Below are 16,736 nucleotides of genomic sequence, written 5' to 3'. Positions count from 1 at the left end.
TGCAAAAAACCTCATATCTTTTTTTTTTTCATTTTAAAAAATTTAGTTTGTCATGCAGGACGCTTGCCAATGGACTCATATAGGATAAACTGATTTGAATTTGAAATATAAGTGTTCATCTGAAAAAATTTAAAGTGAAGGACTTGACTTGACTAAATATAAAAAATTAAAGAACCATAATAATTTTAAGCCAGAAACTCACATATTGCTACTTTCGATTACTGAAAAAAACTATGAAACAGAGCCGTTGTCAATTTATTTCTCTCGCATTTTTCAGCTCTCTCTCCATGTATTTATATTTTTTTATCATGGAAAATCTTGACAGATTTTCTCTAAGAGTACTTTTTCAGAACTGAGAGCACTATTGTTGTCATGCTGCTTTACCCTTCAAAGAAATCATAGCTTGTACATTTTCACATTTCCTGTGTTCATTTTTTTTCATTTTCTATCTAATTCATCTTTGTCATGCAACGTGTCATTCATTGCAATGCATTTTCTTAGTATGTGACAAGTTTCTTTCGTGGTGTTTTAACAGGGTTCTGCTTGAGGGTGCTTTGTTACAGATCTGACAAATTAAGGTGTGCGTTAATTGTGTGTACGATGTGGTTGTGAGTGTGGTTGTGGTGGCTTACCTTATGTTGGGTTTTGCGATGTGTGTTTTTGGGGTTTTGAGAAATGGAGCTAAGAAGTTGGGAAAGCAAAGAACAAAAAGAGAAGAGCATAGAATCTAGTGAAGAATTTTTTGCCTTAAAAAATGAAATGAATCCGCTTTTAGACCAAAACCCATTATTCAAAGCCTGCAAAAGTTTCATTCTTTAATGTTTAAAACAAACCAGAGTTCATCTCTACTTTTTTAGACAATTATCTTGGAGTCTGGATTTTTTTCTCTTTTTCCCTCGTTTATCCACGTTGTGTGTTCAATTTTTAAAATTTCGTGACTTTTTTATTTTATTTTTTGGGATTTTCTTTGGTTATTTTTTTCTTGACTTGAAACCATATATACCTCTTTTGCAGGGAAAGAGAGAAAGAAAGTGAAACAAAACCCTCCAAAGTAAAAGCAAGAAACAGCTCGTTTTTTGCTTCCATGGAAGCTAAGCACATTTTGTGTCTCATTTTACTGGTGGAGGTTGTTTTCTTTCAAGTAAATTCAGACCCAGTTGAGGATAAGCAGGCATTGCTTGATTTTGTGAACAATTTGCCACATTCTCGGTCTTTGAACTGGAATGAGAGCTCTCCAGTTTGCAATAACTGGACTGGAGTCATTTGCAGTGGAGATGGGACTCGTGTGATTGCTGTCAGATTGCCTGGTGTTGGATTTCATGGCCCAATTCCACCAAACACTCTCAGTCGTCTCTCAGCATTGCAGATTTTGAGCCTTAGATCCAATGGTATTAGTGGGGAGTTTCCTTTCGATATCTCTAATTTAAAGAACTTGTCTTTTCTTTATCTTCAATATAATAATTTATCTGGGTCACTGCCAGTTGATTTCTCACTTTGGCCTAATCTTATAATTGTTAATCTGTCCAATAATCGGTTTAATGGCAGAATTCCATATTCGTTTTCGAACTTGAGTCACCTTGCTGCTTTGAATCTCGCAAACAATTCGCTTTCCGGTGAAGTCCCTGATTTTAATTTGCCAAATCTGCATCAGATAAACTTGTCTGACAATAATCTTAGTGGGAGTGTACCAAGGTCACTTAGAAGATTCCCTAACTCAGTGTTTTCTGGTAACAATATTCCATTTGAAACTTTTCCTTCTCATGCTTCGCCGGTTGTTACTCCATCTGACACACCTTATCCAAGATCTAAGAATAAGAGGGGGCTTGGTGAAAAAACTTTGCTAGGGATTATAGTTGCTTCTTGTGTTTTGGGGCTTTTAGCATTTGTTTTCTTCGTAGCTGTTTGTTGCTCGAGAAAGAAGGGCGAGGCTCAGTTTCCAGGGAAGTTGCTTAAAGGAGGAATGTCACCGGAGAAAGTGGTGTCAAGGAGTCAGGATGCTAATAATAGATTGACTTTCTTTGAGGGGTGTAACTATGCATTTGATTTGGAGGATTTGTTGAGGGCTTCTGCTGAGGTATTGGGAAAGGGTACATTTGGTATGGCTTACAAGGCGATTCTGGAGGATGCAACCACGGTGGTCGTGAAGAGGTTGAAGGAAGTGAGTGTTGGCAAGAGGGACTTCGAGCAGCAGATGGAGGTTGTTGGAAGCATTCGGCAGGAGAATGTGGTTGAACTGAAAGCTTATTACTATTCCAAAGATGAGAAGCTGATGGTTTATGATTATTACAATCAGGGGAGCATTTCTTCCATGCTACATGGTACGTTGCCTTTTCCAATATCCTTTGTTCTCTTATATGCTAGGAGTTCAATTATGCTTGCCATTTCTAAAACAGCAAAATTAAAATTGCCAATATTTTTAATCTTCACTTTTGGAAGGAGATGCTTTCAAATCCTATTCATTCAGCATGCATGCAGGTTCTGTTTGAGTTATTGACATGGCTGTGATTATTCATATGAGAATTCTGATTTAACTTAACTGGAGGAAATTCACTACTCTCATAATCTAGATGGGTTAATACTCTAATACACATTTGCTTAATATATGATATATGCTTGCTGAAACACATCTGCATTAGGACCACAACTCAAGGGCAAGGTGGCCTACTTCTGTTGCTATTTTGAAATGGGCTTCCGTTCATGCTTGATATGTCCTGCTGGCCTTGCTAAGCGTAGTGTACTTTGGAGAAGTACATATGGAGTTGTCGTTTCATCCTCTATGGATTGTGACTCTTTACTTGCCAAAAGAACGTCTGCAAGTAATAGTGACAGCGAAGTATATGCGTTGTCCTAATTAGGGATACTTTGGCAAAGCTGTAAGATTTAACAGAAACTGTGGCCCTTGAGTGCAATCAAAAGGGGAATCCTTTCCTGAACTGTAGTTAAGCTTGTGGTTGAATTGAGTACTGAGATTCTTGAAAAGGAAATAGATTTTCATTCTTTTTTTCCGAGGTTAGATGGACTTGTTGAGATAATGTAGGAGGCGTGATTTTCTGAAGTATGTTGATTTTTCTTCTTCCCATATGTGAACATCATGCGGTTAGAGGATGTATAATTAACAGAGAATCCACGATATCAGTTAGTAGTCATTTTAGTGGTGAGATCAATGTGAAACATGACTGAAAAACAATGACATGCAAGTTCTAATACAATTTAATTTTCTAAAACACTACAATACTTCCATTATAGGTTGCTTTGCTCTTTAGTTGAGTACTTGTCACATGAAGATTCATCCTAAGCGCAGGTGAAGGTTGGTTAGTCATATAAGATATCATTGAACTGCATACAACTTTCTAGCGTGGTTTTCTGATTGTGGAACAGTCCAAACATGAGATCAAGTATGGCTTTTCCTTGACCTTGAGAATTTTCTAGTAGAACACGCTCTATGGTGGATGCCTGTTGATCTCCTCCATCCTATTTTCATCGTGTGTAAATTGGTTAATGACTTGAGAGTTGCATGTATCCTCTGATGCATAGGTAACTTTTGCAGGAAAAAGAGGAGGTGAGCGAGTCCCACTTGATTGGGACACCAGAATGAGAATTGCTATAGGTGCAGCAAGAGGCATTGCTCTTATCCATGCAGAGAATGGCGGGAAATTTGTCCATGGAAACATCAAATCCTCAAACATCTTTCTTAATTCTCAGCAGTATGGATGTGTATCTGATCTTGGTTTAGCGACTATAACAAGCCCATTAACCCCACCTATTGCTCGCGCTGCTGGTTATCGTGCCCCTGAAGTAGCAGACACCCGGAAAGCTGCACAGCCTTCTGATGTCTACAGCTTTGGAGTGGTGTTATTGGAGCTTCTTACTGGGAAGTCCCCAATTCATACCACGGGTGGTGATGAGATTATCCACTTAGTCAGGTGGGTTCATTCTGTTGTTAGAGAGGAGTGGACAGCTGAAGTGTTTGACGTTGAGCTGATGAGGTATCCCAATATCGAAGAAGAGATGGTGGAGATGTTGCAGATAGCAATGTCCTGCGTGGCGAGGATGCCAGATAAAAGACCTAAAATGACGGATGTGGTGATAATGATAGAGAATGTCCGACAGATGGACACTGAGAATCACCAAACTCCTCAAAACAGATCTGAAAGTTCTACACCGCCACCTCTGGTGATTGAAAGTGAATCCTGAATCTCAGCAAGAGCAAGCTGAGCCACCGGGCCTGCCTTTTTCTTTATTTTTAATTTTTTTTTTTTTCCAGTCTGGTTGTATATCATCACCTCAATTTTTCCAAACTGTTCCAATGAACTAATTCCGATGAAACTTTCATCATCTAGAACCTAGATGGGTGAGGTAGGTGAAATCAGCATATCAGTGGACTGTTGACGCCCGAGAAAGTGGCTCTGTACATCAGCTGCTTATTGATCCATGTAAATGTTAAAACATTCTCTCTCTACCGATATGATTGATTGAATGCAAAATCATGCTAGTTGCATATTTCATGAATTATTACTTCGCAGGGCAAACATTGATGCCTCACTGTGATCGATCGTCTGAAAACCAGTTTGCTTTGGTGCTAAAAACTGATATTCTGATTGTAACTATTGATTTGCTTACCAAGTTTCCTGTACTGGCGGAACTGATCATCTGGTTGCTTCTCTTTGCTTTCGCCTGCAACAATTATGAGGCTCCGGTTCCATAGCTAGAGGCTTCTTTTTGCAAGCCAGCCCACCATCAAGGTCTTCACAGACCAGCCTCAACCAAGTAGATGTGTGATAATTAACAAAAAAAAAGAAAAGTCATTTTTCATTTAAAAAATAAAGATTGAAGCTGCATTAATTACTAGTGAATTTCTCGCAAATGCCTTTCTTCTGTCAACTTGAAACCCTAGCCATTATTTTTTGCTAGGGTCTCATGTCTTTCCCAGCTTAGAGTTGTATTTATTTATTTTCGGTGAAAAACAAAGTGTAAATGTGGTGGAACTAGAAGGGGAAGCGAAGCGAGTCTATTATTCAGTTAGCATCACTGGCCGCCACCTCCTCCTCCTCCTCCTCCATACTGGCCGCCACCTCCTCCTCCTCCTCCTCCTCCCCTAGCCAAAATGATAGAAAAGACTAATACTCTCTTTTTTAGTTGAATAAATTAAGAAGAGGACACGTTCATTCTTTGTTTTTAGCTTTTATTTTTTTCCGTCATTTCTAAAAAGTAATTTTTAATAAATTATTTTTTAATTTTTTTGTATTTTTTTGTTATTAAAAAAATTAATAAAAAAATATTTTTTTAAATAAAAAAAATATTTTTTAGAGGTTGCATTTGACTTGATTTTCAAAAAAATATTTTTGTAAAAAATTTGAACAAAAAATATTTTTTAGAGGTTATCATATTATTTGTTGATTATATTAAATTTGATTCTTAAACTTTTGATTGGTATATATTTTTTGTTTTGAATATCTATTATTCAATTTTATTTTTTAAAATTTAATTTTTATATTAACTTTAATTTTTATTTTTATAATTATTTTTTTTCTTATCAATTTTTTATTTATCAAATTTGATCTTTATTTTTTTTATTATTACTTATTTTATTTGAAATAATTTATGAAATGTTAATATTATTTTTTTTTTATATGAAATGTTAATATTATTATTTTTATTTATTTTTATTTTTTAGATTTCATCCCTATTATTTTTATTATTATTTATTTTATTTTAGATAATTTATGAAATTATATTTTTTTTAATTTCATTCTTATTTAAATTTATAATTTATAAAATTTATTTTTTATTATTTTAATAAACTTAAGAAAAATAAAATATTAATAAATTATTTTTTATTTTATTTTTATGATATAATTAAATATTAAAAAGTATTTTATAATTTATTTTTTATTATATTATTAAATATAAAAAAATAATTTATTTTTATAAAATTTACTTTTCAAAAAAAAAATTACTATCCATCCAGCAAACAAACGAGGAATTCATCTTCTCTCCCTTGTCGTCCAGATCACAGAAAGATTGCGCCTCGTCACTATTATTATTATTAGTTTTAGGAGATGATGATTGTGTTTTTACACCCTAACGACAACTTCAAGAACAAGTGCAACGATTCTTGTGGGAATGTGTAGGAAGATTGCATTAGGGATTTTGCAAAAAGAGTACTGAAAGAGGGGAGTTTCTCAGGTCTCGAGAGTAATGAAAAGAGGAAGGGCAAGCATTTTTGCAAAAAAATATTTGTGAGAGATGGTTTTTTGCTCCTTGACTTGTACTAGTGGTTTATCTTGGATCTCTGGTTTGGCTGTTGATCTGGGGATAGTGTACTGGGTTATTATGAGTCACAATGAGATAAGGAATTGATAGTGGTCGTTGGCATAGTGACTATTGGCCGATTGAAAAGAGAGGGACAAAAGAGATGGGTCCGGTCGGTCTAGATTAGTTTCTGTGTCATGGTGGTTTGAGGTGGTGGCATGGAGGAGAAAAGGGGGCCATCCAGGAATAGTGGTTGGGTTCGTTTTGGTCGACGTCGATTAGGTTTGCGATGGTGGCGTGGAGGAGAAGGGGGGGTTGTCCAGTGGTGAGGGCAGTGTGCTAAAGGCTAGTGATGGATCTGTGTGGGTCTGTTGTGCTACTGTTTTGGTTTGTTGCATTTGGATTGCCGGATTCCGGCTAGGATAAAAGGGTGGGGTGGCTGCTATTTTTTTTTAATTTATAATATTATCAAAAACTAAAAGAACTGAGGAAAACACCAAAGAGTCAAAGACTCGGGACACAAAATATTATTGATTAGAATAATGTATTTATGTTTTTTCTTTTCTCTTAAAAAAAAACATATTAAATCATCTTCTTTCACACGATACATTAATGATTATCAACTTGATTGAGTTAAATTTATCTTTTTATTTCTTTTTATTTTGTTAATATAATAAAATTACTTCATTATCTTAAAAGCAAAAAAAAAAAAACTAATCTTAGTGGCTTATTCATTTTTTTCTTAAGGACACTAAAATAACAAGATTACATTTGAAAGAAAAAATCATTAAAAGCAGTTTTTTTTTCTCCCTTTTCACCTTGTTTTCTATATATAGGGGCAAATTAGTGTTTTTATAAATATAAAGAAAGTGTTAAATGTCCGAGTGACGTCTTATCACTTACAATGACCTAACGGGCTTTTAAGATCTCATTCAATTCCTCCTAGCAACTTCTCCATCCTAGAGCAGCACATATGGCCTAAAAACCTTCATAATAGCATCAACAATCTTTTCTTTTCTTTTTATTTTTTTTCTTCCTCGTAGTTTCTATGATAGCCCTTGTATTTTCTTAAAACGGTCATTTAATTTGTTTTTTTAAATTTAATTTTTTTTATTTACCATGTTTGGTCTTTATTTTTTTTTTTGCTATTTTTTTTGTATTTTTTTAACGGTCATTTAATTTGTTTTTTTAAATTTTATTTTTTATTATTTTAATTATTATTATTTATATTTGAAACGACTCATGAAATTATTTTTTTATCAATTTTATTCCCTTTTAATTTTTTTCATTTACCATGTTTGGTCTTTATTTTTTTTTTTGCTATTTTTTTTGTATTTTTTTCTTACCTTGATTTATTTTATTTTTCAATTTAATCTCTCTTTAAAAAAAATTTGATATCAAATTTGGTTCTTATTCGTCTGGTTGCTATTTTTATCCTTTTTATTTATTTATTTTATTTTTTAATTTCATCCTCATTGTTTTATTTGATTTTTTTATATATAATTGAGAAATTTACTTTGTGATTTTTTTGGACTTGTGTTATATGGGGTATTCCGATCTCATGATCCAGCTTGTGAGGTTTCAAAAAATAGCATGATACTTTCATTTTCTTTTTTTTGTTTTTTAATTATTATTTTTTATAGTTTCATCTTTTAAATGGAATTATCTTGTTATTATATCATGAATTATTGTTTTGTCAAGTTAACCTAGTTAATTTCAAATTTTTGCTGATATTTTTTTATCTATTTTTTTATGTTTTGCCTTTCATTATTTAATTTGCTTAAGAGTTGATACTCGTTGTTTCATTTGATTTATTTTGTATGGTTTGTCTTAATCTTACAACTGGTCATAAATTTGACATGCTGACTTGAGTCAAATCTTATTATCCTTTTTTGAAATTCAATTTTTTAATTAATTTATCCTTTCGGTGTTTAATTTGCTAGTAATTAAGCTTTTATTTTTTTTCTTTTTACAAGGTTATGGCATTCTCATTTTATTTTATTTTTTGTTATAAAATAAGAGGTTATTTATTAAATAAGTATATTTTTATATTTAACTTAAAAGATGATTGCTTCTAAAGTATTTATTTTAATTTCTTTATGTTATTATTTAAAAAAAAATTGATGGTAAAAAAAGACATGATTAGTCAAAATAAAAAAGAATATGTGAATATGAAAGATGATTTTCCTTTATAATTTAAATATTCAAGTTTCTTATAAATATTTATTTTAATTATTATAAAATTAAACAAAAATATATTCTAAGAAGCATCACACAAACATATCAACCATCATAACCCATTTTGACCTTTGGTTTTTTAATATATTAAAAAAAAACAAAAATTTATAAAAAAAATCAATGCAAATCAATCAATTTATGATTGTTTCATAATTTCCAACACCTTCGCGTATTTTGTTATTGTATTGCATGTTTTATAAAATTATACACACACGCGTGTATAAAGATTAGGTAGTGAGAAAAAAAAAAAGGAAACGGGAGATCAAGATAACTAAAACTTAAATAATATAATGAAATATCAAATAAATAAGAAAAAATTAGATATTTAAACTGAAAATGATCATCTTTCATAAAGTAGAAATTTAAATAAAATAGAATGATTGTAGTTGACTTGGACTGCATGATTTTTTTTAAATGAAGATAACATTCTGGATGGCCTTGTTCACTTTAAAAAAATTATTTTGGTATTAGAAAATTTATTTTGGTTGATGATATGTCAAAAGTTTTAAGAGATATATATTCTGGTCATCTAACAACAAATTTATTTTTATTATTTTTAGCTCCTAATCAAAAGAGGTCACTAAATTATGGTAGTAAAGAGAAAAAAATATTATTAACACTAATTTAAACTATCATAATTATCAATATTTATGTCAAATGATTCTATTTGACAAGAAAAGTCTATATTAGATATTTTTTTTACCTTTAAAGTTCAAGAAAAATCAGATATGAGATCAATTTTTTATATTAGATATTTTTTTTACCTTTAAAGTCCATGAAAAAACAGATATGAGATCAATTTCATTTTTAATTGTGTGTTGATTTTGTTTTTTAGGTTTTTTTTTTGTTTAAGACCATGATAGATTTATCATGATTACTAAGATGTCTTGGGTAAGAAAAGGTTGAAAAATAAAAACCTTAATTTTCTAACCATTTTCTAGGCAAATCAGATGATGCGTCATTTAATTCCTTTTGTTTCCAACATAAAAATTATAGATGATAGAATAATATACACTTCAGTTGCAATTCAAAAAAATAAAGGTCATATCACGTAAGCTTTAACAAAATGAATCAGGTAGGTTGGCCTAGCTTGCTAGACTCAACAACACCTAACCATTGCTTATTTTATTTTTTTGTAAGTACCTTTTAAAACTAGTGCTTTTTTTTTTATAGGTATTACCTTTTAAAACTAGTGCTTTTTTTTTTACAAGTATTTTTTTCTCTAATTTTTTCTTTATAGTTAGATTAATATCCATTTTATTTTTCATTTTATTTAGAAAACCTCTTTTAATTATTTTTATTATATGTTTAAATTTTGAAGAGTTTTTCTAATTAATTTACATTTTTTTTTATCTTTTTTATAGATGAACTTTATTCTTAAAAGTAAAAAAATATTATTTTCAATAAATATTTGTAGTATATACAACCTTGTATAATATTGCTTTTTTCTTTTATTTTTTTCAATTAATTTAACTCATGTTTCTATTTTTATTTTTTTATGCCTAAATAAAAAAATTATTTTAATAAATTATTTTAGAAATACAACTAGCTAAATGTCCTAATTTGCAAGATTAAGTATTTTGATTTATATCTCTTTCTTGAGTTTTTATTTTTATTTTTTATCAACATATATAATTCTTGATTTATCATATAAATATATTAAAAAAATTATATATAATTTCTTTTATTTTTTTTAAAAAATATCTTACCCGTAATCAAATATCTAATCATTTTTCAATTCCAATAATTGCATTATGCGAATCGTTACCTTTTGTCCTTTTCTCATTTACTCTCGATATTTTTACAGTTATTCTCTTTTTATTTTTCATCCTTTTAGCCTGTATTTACTAAAAAACACAACAAGTTATAGAGGATAAACTAGATTGTTGGCTTCAACTACACTGCGAATTGTATCTTTGTTTTTATATATGTAAAAATAATGTTTAGGTATTTTTAATATGTTTTTTATGTATATAAAAAAATTAAAATATATAAGAATTGACTTGATATGAATTAATTAACTAGATAAGTCCAAATACAACTAGAATAACCGAAAATGAATTAATTAACTAGATAAGTCCAAATATAACTAGAATAACAAAAAAAAATATAGTTTAACTCGAAATAAATATTCAAGATTATATTTATAATATAATTTAACTTGAAATAAATATTCAAAATTATATTTAGTTTATATAAATACTAAAACGATGACATATTGGATCAATTATGATCATTTTATGTTAACTTATCAATCTATATATCGTGTCATAAAACTATAATATTCTCATAAAAAATAAATCAAAACAAATAATGAAGTCTAGTTTAAATCTAATGTTGAATAATGAAATTAAAAAGAATTAATTAAAAAACCAGAAAATTAACCCGAGTCAACGCATGTTAACTTGCCAAACACGTAACTTAAATTATGAGATCGTAATAACTCAATATAAAATAAATCAAAATAAATTATAAAGTTTAATTTATAATTTAATATTAAAAGTAATTTTTTTTAAAAACTAATTTAAAAATACAAAATAATACTAAGATATACTTGGATTAGCTCATCTTGGCTATCATCCAACCCCACCGTTTTTTTTTTTCCTTTTTAATTTGAATTCAATTTAATTAATAGCAACAAGTTTACAATTATATCAATAAAAGAAATCAGGATGTGATCTGATAGCAATCATTGCTTGTACCTTACACTATGCATGCTATCAGAAACAACCAGATGACGTCGTTTAATAACTTCCCCGTCTCCGACCTCGACCACTTGGAACTTCGAAACATTAAACGCGTGGAAAAGACACATCAACCATTGAAACCGCGTTCAGTGAATTACATTCTCATCCCTCAATTCTGTTTGTTCTAGCATTCTAATCCTTATAGTCTAGTTTTGGAAATTGCTACCGCCGCCCTTCACCCTTCAAATTATTGTGTGATTTTTAATCTACCAGCTCGCCAGTCACCTAAGTTAGCAGATAAAGGGACCGTTGGATTTATAAATATTTTTTTTTCTCTCATTTTTAATTGTTTGATTTCTTTTATCATATTATTATTAATACTTGTAAGGGTAAAGGGTGCCCAGAATTCAAGTAGAGGGATTAAAACAAAAAGGAAAGGAAAAAGGACAGAAAAAACTTGAGAGACAGGCCTGTAATTTACATGAACACCAAGGATTTAAAAGAGTCTATCTCAAAAAACCACTCGGTCCCACATAAGGGAATCAACCAATCCCAAGCAAGACAATACACACTAGCATCAACACCACCATCATCCAATGACTCTCTGGTCATTTAAAACTGAAATCTCTCTCTATCTCTCTCTCATCTCATTTTCCCATTTCAAAGAATCTCCGGTCAATAATAATAACAAGGAGGATCTCCCAGGTACTCCGCGTTCTATCTTTGATCACATGCAACTGTGGTATGGTATTTTTAAGTTTTGATTGATTGAAAGATCTGGTGTGAATTTACAGGGAGATTTTGTTGAGTGATGGCATCGAAACGGATCTTGAAAGAACTCAAGGATCTCCAGAAAGACCCTCCTACTTCTTGCAGCGCAGGTTCAAATCGAGATCTAATCGCTTTTTATTTCTGGGTTTTCTTTTTCGTTTTCATTTGTGCAAGAAAGGAGCTGCCTTTATATGTAAATGTTTTGATTTTTGGAATTTATGGAAATATTTAGCGTTTTTTTTTCTGATAAAACAAGGTCTCATAAGTTATTGTTTACATGTATGATGTATCCTGGTTTTGAAAGAAAAAAGGTTATTTATTTTTCGAGAGTTGTGATCGTTTGGTTATTTTGTTTAAATGGAGTTTTAGCTTCACGAAATCGGTCTTTATATCTGTGCTAATAAGATAAGGATGTTCTGAGCTCTATACCTATACACCGAGCTATATGAATCATGGACCATTGTCTTCTTCTGTTTTTTTATGGCCGAGCCTCAATCTGCAGTGTTTCTTCTACTGTTTCCTTTAAATTTTTATGGTACTAAATCTTGTTAAATCTCAAAATTTAAGAATTTTTCTTTAGGGACCTTTGATAATTCTTCGTTCGAAATCTATGGAGTAGCTATAAGGGCAAGTAAAAAGCTCTGCCCACAAACGCACATCAATTCTTTTTATGCTGCAAACATTGCACTTCTATCTGCTTCTTTTGCTTTTCTTTGTTTCTGGTTTATTATGAATAACCTCCAAACCGGTGTTTTTTTTGCTAGTTTTAGAACAAAATTGTTCTTATTTCTCTGCTTTGGTTGATATGCATCTTCAGGCCCCGTTGCTGAAGACATGTTCCATTGGCAAGCTACGATAATGGGTCCTCCTGATAGTCCGTATGCAGGAGGAGTCTTTCTAGTCACAATTCATTTTCCTCCAGACTATCCATTTAAACCTCCCAAGGTACTTGATTCACTTTAACAATGTCATCATCACATTGCTTGTTCATTTGTTCTTCCCTAGTTTGTCATTTCCTTTCAACACTACCATCATTTGATTAGACACTCAAAATAATGGTACTTTCAGATATTGGGTATATTGCATGAATATTATACCTGAGTCATTAAGAAAGATAGCAGGATTTTGTTTTCCATCTAGGAAAACATATCTGGAGTTCATCTTGAAATGTTATGTGTAAGCTGATACGCCTGTTGCTGCAGCGCTCTGCATAGACATCATACCCAACTTAAAACTGGTGGTTATGGTTTAGAGTTGTGACCGCAATTGCATTAACTGGTGCTCCTTGGTTGTTAGGAACATTCATAGCTAAACTGTATTCATGCGGACCTTCAAGAATACCATTTTGTGGAATTTTTGCTTATCAGTTCCAAAAGATTCCAACTGTGGACTTATGAAGAGCATCTGCTGGCATCAAAACAAGGGTTTAGTTTGAAGGATTTTTCTCTTGTCTGCCCCAACCATGCTGCTGCCTTTCCTTTGGAGATGAGTATTTTCTTTTCACTGAGGCCTATACTGAAACCATTGCCAAAACAGATAATAGGAGCTCGAGAACTTCTGCCTGGAGAGAGAGTCATGTCCACAGTCTGGGAGATGTTCTACATTTCTAAAAAAATTGTTATTGGAAGATTTTTATTCTTTTTTTTTATTGGGAATTCAAGGGAGATATTATTCTTGTTAATCTTAATGGCCGTGAGCAGTACTCAATGCAGACGAATAGAAGGATACTATAATATCTGTATGAAGAGCAAACAATCAGTGCATTTGTGGGCACTCTGTGCTTCACCTCATAAAATTTGGAATCTCCTGGTATCAAATTCTAATAACCAGTGAGAGGTTTCTCATTCTTCTTTGATCTGTCTTTGAAGTGGCTTCATTGGTTATCATCGTTTGGGTTTACATTTTGAGAAGCTTTCATAAAACAGGTGAGTTTATTTTCTTATAGTTCTATTTTACTTACTGTGTTGCCATTCTCTTGGATGTTCTTGCAGGTTGCATTCAGGACAAAGGTCTTTCATCCGAATATCAACAGCAACGGTAGCATTTGCCTTGATATCTTGAAAGAGCAGTGGAGCCCTGCCCTTACCATATCCAAGGTTGTTATTTTGCAGATAGGCTGTCTGATAGAATAATGCCTAATACTTTTGTGCTAAAAAAAAGATATACTGAGCAAAATAAGGAAAAATACTCTTCTGAGTTTTGCTGCATTTACATGGAAAATTTGTTTTACTGCATTTACATGGAAAATTTGTTTTGCTTGCTTGTGTTAATGTTTTGATTGTCACGTCCTATATAAATGCACCATCAGAAAATAATTTATGTAGTCATGAAATTGATCACATGCTACAAAGTCTGCTGTTAGACTCCAATCTTTTTGAGGTCACATTCGTGATTCCTTTTTGTCTTTAAATGTTATCTAGAGTGCAGAGGAGTGATACAGTCATTTGATTTGCATGAGAGTCTGAACACATTATAAAATTTTTAAAATTGTAAGGCCTTTTTTCAAGTTTCCAAGCTTTCCCATGTTTGGTGAGCACTAAGAAACTACTTCCCAGGAAAGTAGTTTACCAACAAAAGCAAAAATAAACCTTTCCCACAAGGAAAGTGTTTTTCTCTTTTTAATTCCGGAAAACACTTTCCTGGTCTTTACACGCATAACACCTTACACAAATCTCACTTGTTTTCGTACTAAAAAAACCCAAATATCTACTCTCCAGCAATAATATTTAAGTAATTTGGCTTTGTCATTAATTTAAAAAAAATATTTTGAGGTTTTAAAAATGAAATTTACTTAAAAAATATTTAACAATGTTATATGTCTATAATATTATATTTAAAATATTTATATTATATGTATATTTATATTTTATAAAATAAGCTATATATAAATATGATGTAATAAATCCTTTTTTTCCCCATAATTATACTTTTTATATCTCAATTTTTTTATTGTAAGTGATAAGGTAGTTACATCCAATGCTATATATATGTATATGTATTAGATAAATTAAAAAAAAAGATTATTAATTATTTTCCAGATTATTTTTCATAGCATAGCCAATTCCAATTTATTTTTCAAGATATTGCCTAATATAAAAAAATAATCTGCTTTCCAGAAATTTATTTTCCATAAAAAACTATTTTTCAGCAAACAAATAGGTGTAAATGTAAGATTTTTACTAGCTGTTATTCCCATTTTTAAGTTGAAATAAAAGTTCTAAAATCTGTTCGCTGTGCACATTTGTCAAATGCAAGAAGGGTTTCCCTGAAGTTTGTGGTCTGTTTGTGGTCTTTAGTTCTGTAGATGATTCCATCATGGTTGCGGATTCTTTCTCCAATTCCTTGTTTTCTTTCTATAGTTTTAGATATTTGCTTGGGACATTGGAGCAGTCAGTGCACGGCCTGATGGCATCATAATTCACAATCTCTTGAAATTATACGCTGATGTGCTGCTGTATTCATATTTAGCACTCATATTTTCTGCAAGTTGTGGTTGATTTGATTATGCTATGCAAAAGGAGAAAGTTTCTCATTCATATGTTTTCAGGTGTTGCTTTCGATTTGTTCTTTATTGACGGATCCAAATCCCGATGACCCTCTGGTGCCTGAGATTGCCCACATGTACAAGACTGACAGGAGCAAATACGAGACAACTGCAAGGAGCTGGACCCAGAAGTATGCAATGGGTTAATGTGCTGCCATGTGTGATAGGGAGGGCTTCTTTCCCATTGCCTTTGGTCTTTAAATTATCATGTATAATGAAGAAGTGTGATCTGTGCCTCTTGTGAGCGGACCAAAAGGGAGAGGATTGATTACTGCCCATCCTGATATACATTTGCTGCTTTAATTGTTTGTATGAGAAATTGTCTTTAGAACTTTGAAGAAAATGTCTTGAATATCCTACAGTGTCAGCCTTACATCCCAATTTTCAAAACCATGTTCAGAGACCGCTTGGAGGATGATCCTCATCCGCCATGGCACACCTGCATCACACGAGTGATTGCAGTCCTTGTTTTCCTTCTTCCATTACCGGAAATGTAGAAGTCCAGGTACAGGGTTGCTTTCGAACTTGCAGCAATAAATTCTTCAAATGCATCATGATTCTTCTTTGCATGGGAATAGGAGAAGATTCAGTTGTTTACTAAAAACAGGTTTTGGAAAAATTCAGTAAAGATTTCCCCCTTTTTTAATATAAAAAGGAAAATGCCAAAAAAAGAAGAACAAGAAAAGAACACGCGAAAGAGAAGGATCTTGGGTATTTACTATTTACAGACAATCTGACCAAGGGCAAAAGGCATCTACAAAATCAATAAAGCAACTGGCTGCTGGCTGCGTGTTTCGTGGTTTGGGTAGCAGAACCTGCAGGTAAGACGGGCTTTTTGTCCCTGGACCTCGGCCTTAACTCCAAAGCTTCAGATTATGATGAGCAAACTAATAGGCTCTTACCACTGGAACAGGGCTAACCATATGGGGTTAATAAAATGTTGCCTAGACCAGGTCTATAGGTGGGAGAGACTCCTAAGGAACCAATAATGCTATATTTCAAAAGTTGTTCTGGCTTCGAATCAGGAAGGGAGAGGAAAGAGAAGAAAGAAAGATCTTGGCAGAAAGAACACGAAAGCAATAAAGCATGCATTCGACAGTCAACACATTGGGACACTAGCAATATCTGTATCCAAGTTACTACAAACAGATGCCAAACCAAAACGCTTCTGGGCCAACCCGAAACGTCAGCATGAAACAATCTGAAAGCCTAACCACTTAGAGCCTCATCACGTGAATAACGAG

At 32.0% G+C, this 16,736-nt stretch overlaps 2 protein-coding genes across 5 annotated transcripts; both read left to right on the top strand.

The window, feature by feature from the left end:
- Positions 1 to 241: 241 nt before the first annotated feature.
- On the top strand, positions 242 to 4,509 carry LOC105127367 (probable inactive receptor kinase At4g23740). 3 transcript variants are annotated; one of them, XM_011028636.1, is made up of 4 exons: positions 242 to 405; positions 536 to 578; positions 1,015 to 2,318; positions 3,548 to 4,509. In XM_011028636.1, the coding sequence occupies exons 3-4, from the start codon at positions 1,085 to 1,087 to the stop codon at positions 4,192 to 4,194; spliced, it is 1,881 nt and encodes a 626-aa protein (XP_011026938.1). In that variant the 5' UTR covers positions 242 to 405; positions 536 to 578; positions 1,015 to 1,084; the 3' UTR covers positions 4,195 to 4,509. The 3 variants fall into 3 exon arrangements, with proteins under 3 accessions (XP_011026938.1, XP_011026937.1, XP_011026939.1); XM_011028635.1 differs by having other exon boundaries at positions 536 to 608; XM_011028637.1 differs by having other exon boundaries at positions 536 to 730.
- Positions 4,510 to 11,772: 7,263 nt separating this feature from the next.
- Positions 11,773 to 15,865, top strand: LOC105127366 (ubiquitin-conjugating enzyme E2-17 kDa-like). 2 transcript variants are annotated; one of them, XM_011028634.1, is made up of 6 exons: positions 11,773 to 11,882; positions 11,972 to 12,058; positions 12,766 to 12,893; positions 13,940 to 14,044; positions 15,496 to 15,659; positions 15,749 to 15,865. In XM_011028634.1, exons 2-5 carry the CDS (start codon positions 11,989 to 11,991, stop codon positions 15,637 to 15,639), a joined length of 447 nt encoding a protein of 148 aa, XP_011026936.1. In that variant the 5' UTR covers positions 11,773 to 11,882; positions 11,972 to 11,988; the 3' UTR covers positions 15,640 to 15,659; positions 15,749 to 15,865. The 2 variants fall into 2 exon arrangements, with proteins under 2 accessions (XP_011026936.1, XP_011026935.1); XM_011028633.1 differs by having other exon boundaries at positions 15,496 to 15,849.
- Positions 15,866 to 16,736: the final 871 nt, after the last annotated feature.

The sequence above is a fragment of the Populus euphratica genome, unplaced genomic scaffold (genome assembly GCF_000495115.2).
Source record: "Populus euphratica unplaced genomic scaffold, PopEup_1.0 scaffold7.1, whole genome shotgun sequence".
Classification (NCBI taxonomy): Eukaryota; Viridiplantae; Streptophyta; class Magnoliopsida; order Malpighiales; family Salicaceae; genus Populus; species Populus euphratica.
This window is presented reverse-complemented; position numbering and strand designations above follow the sequence as displayed.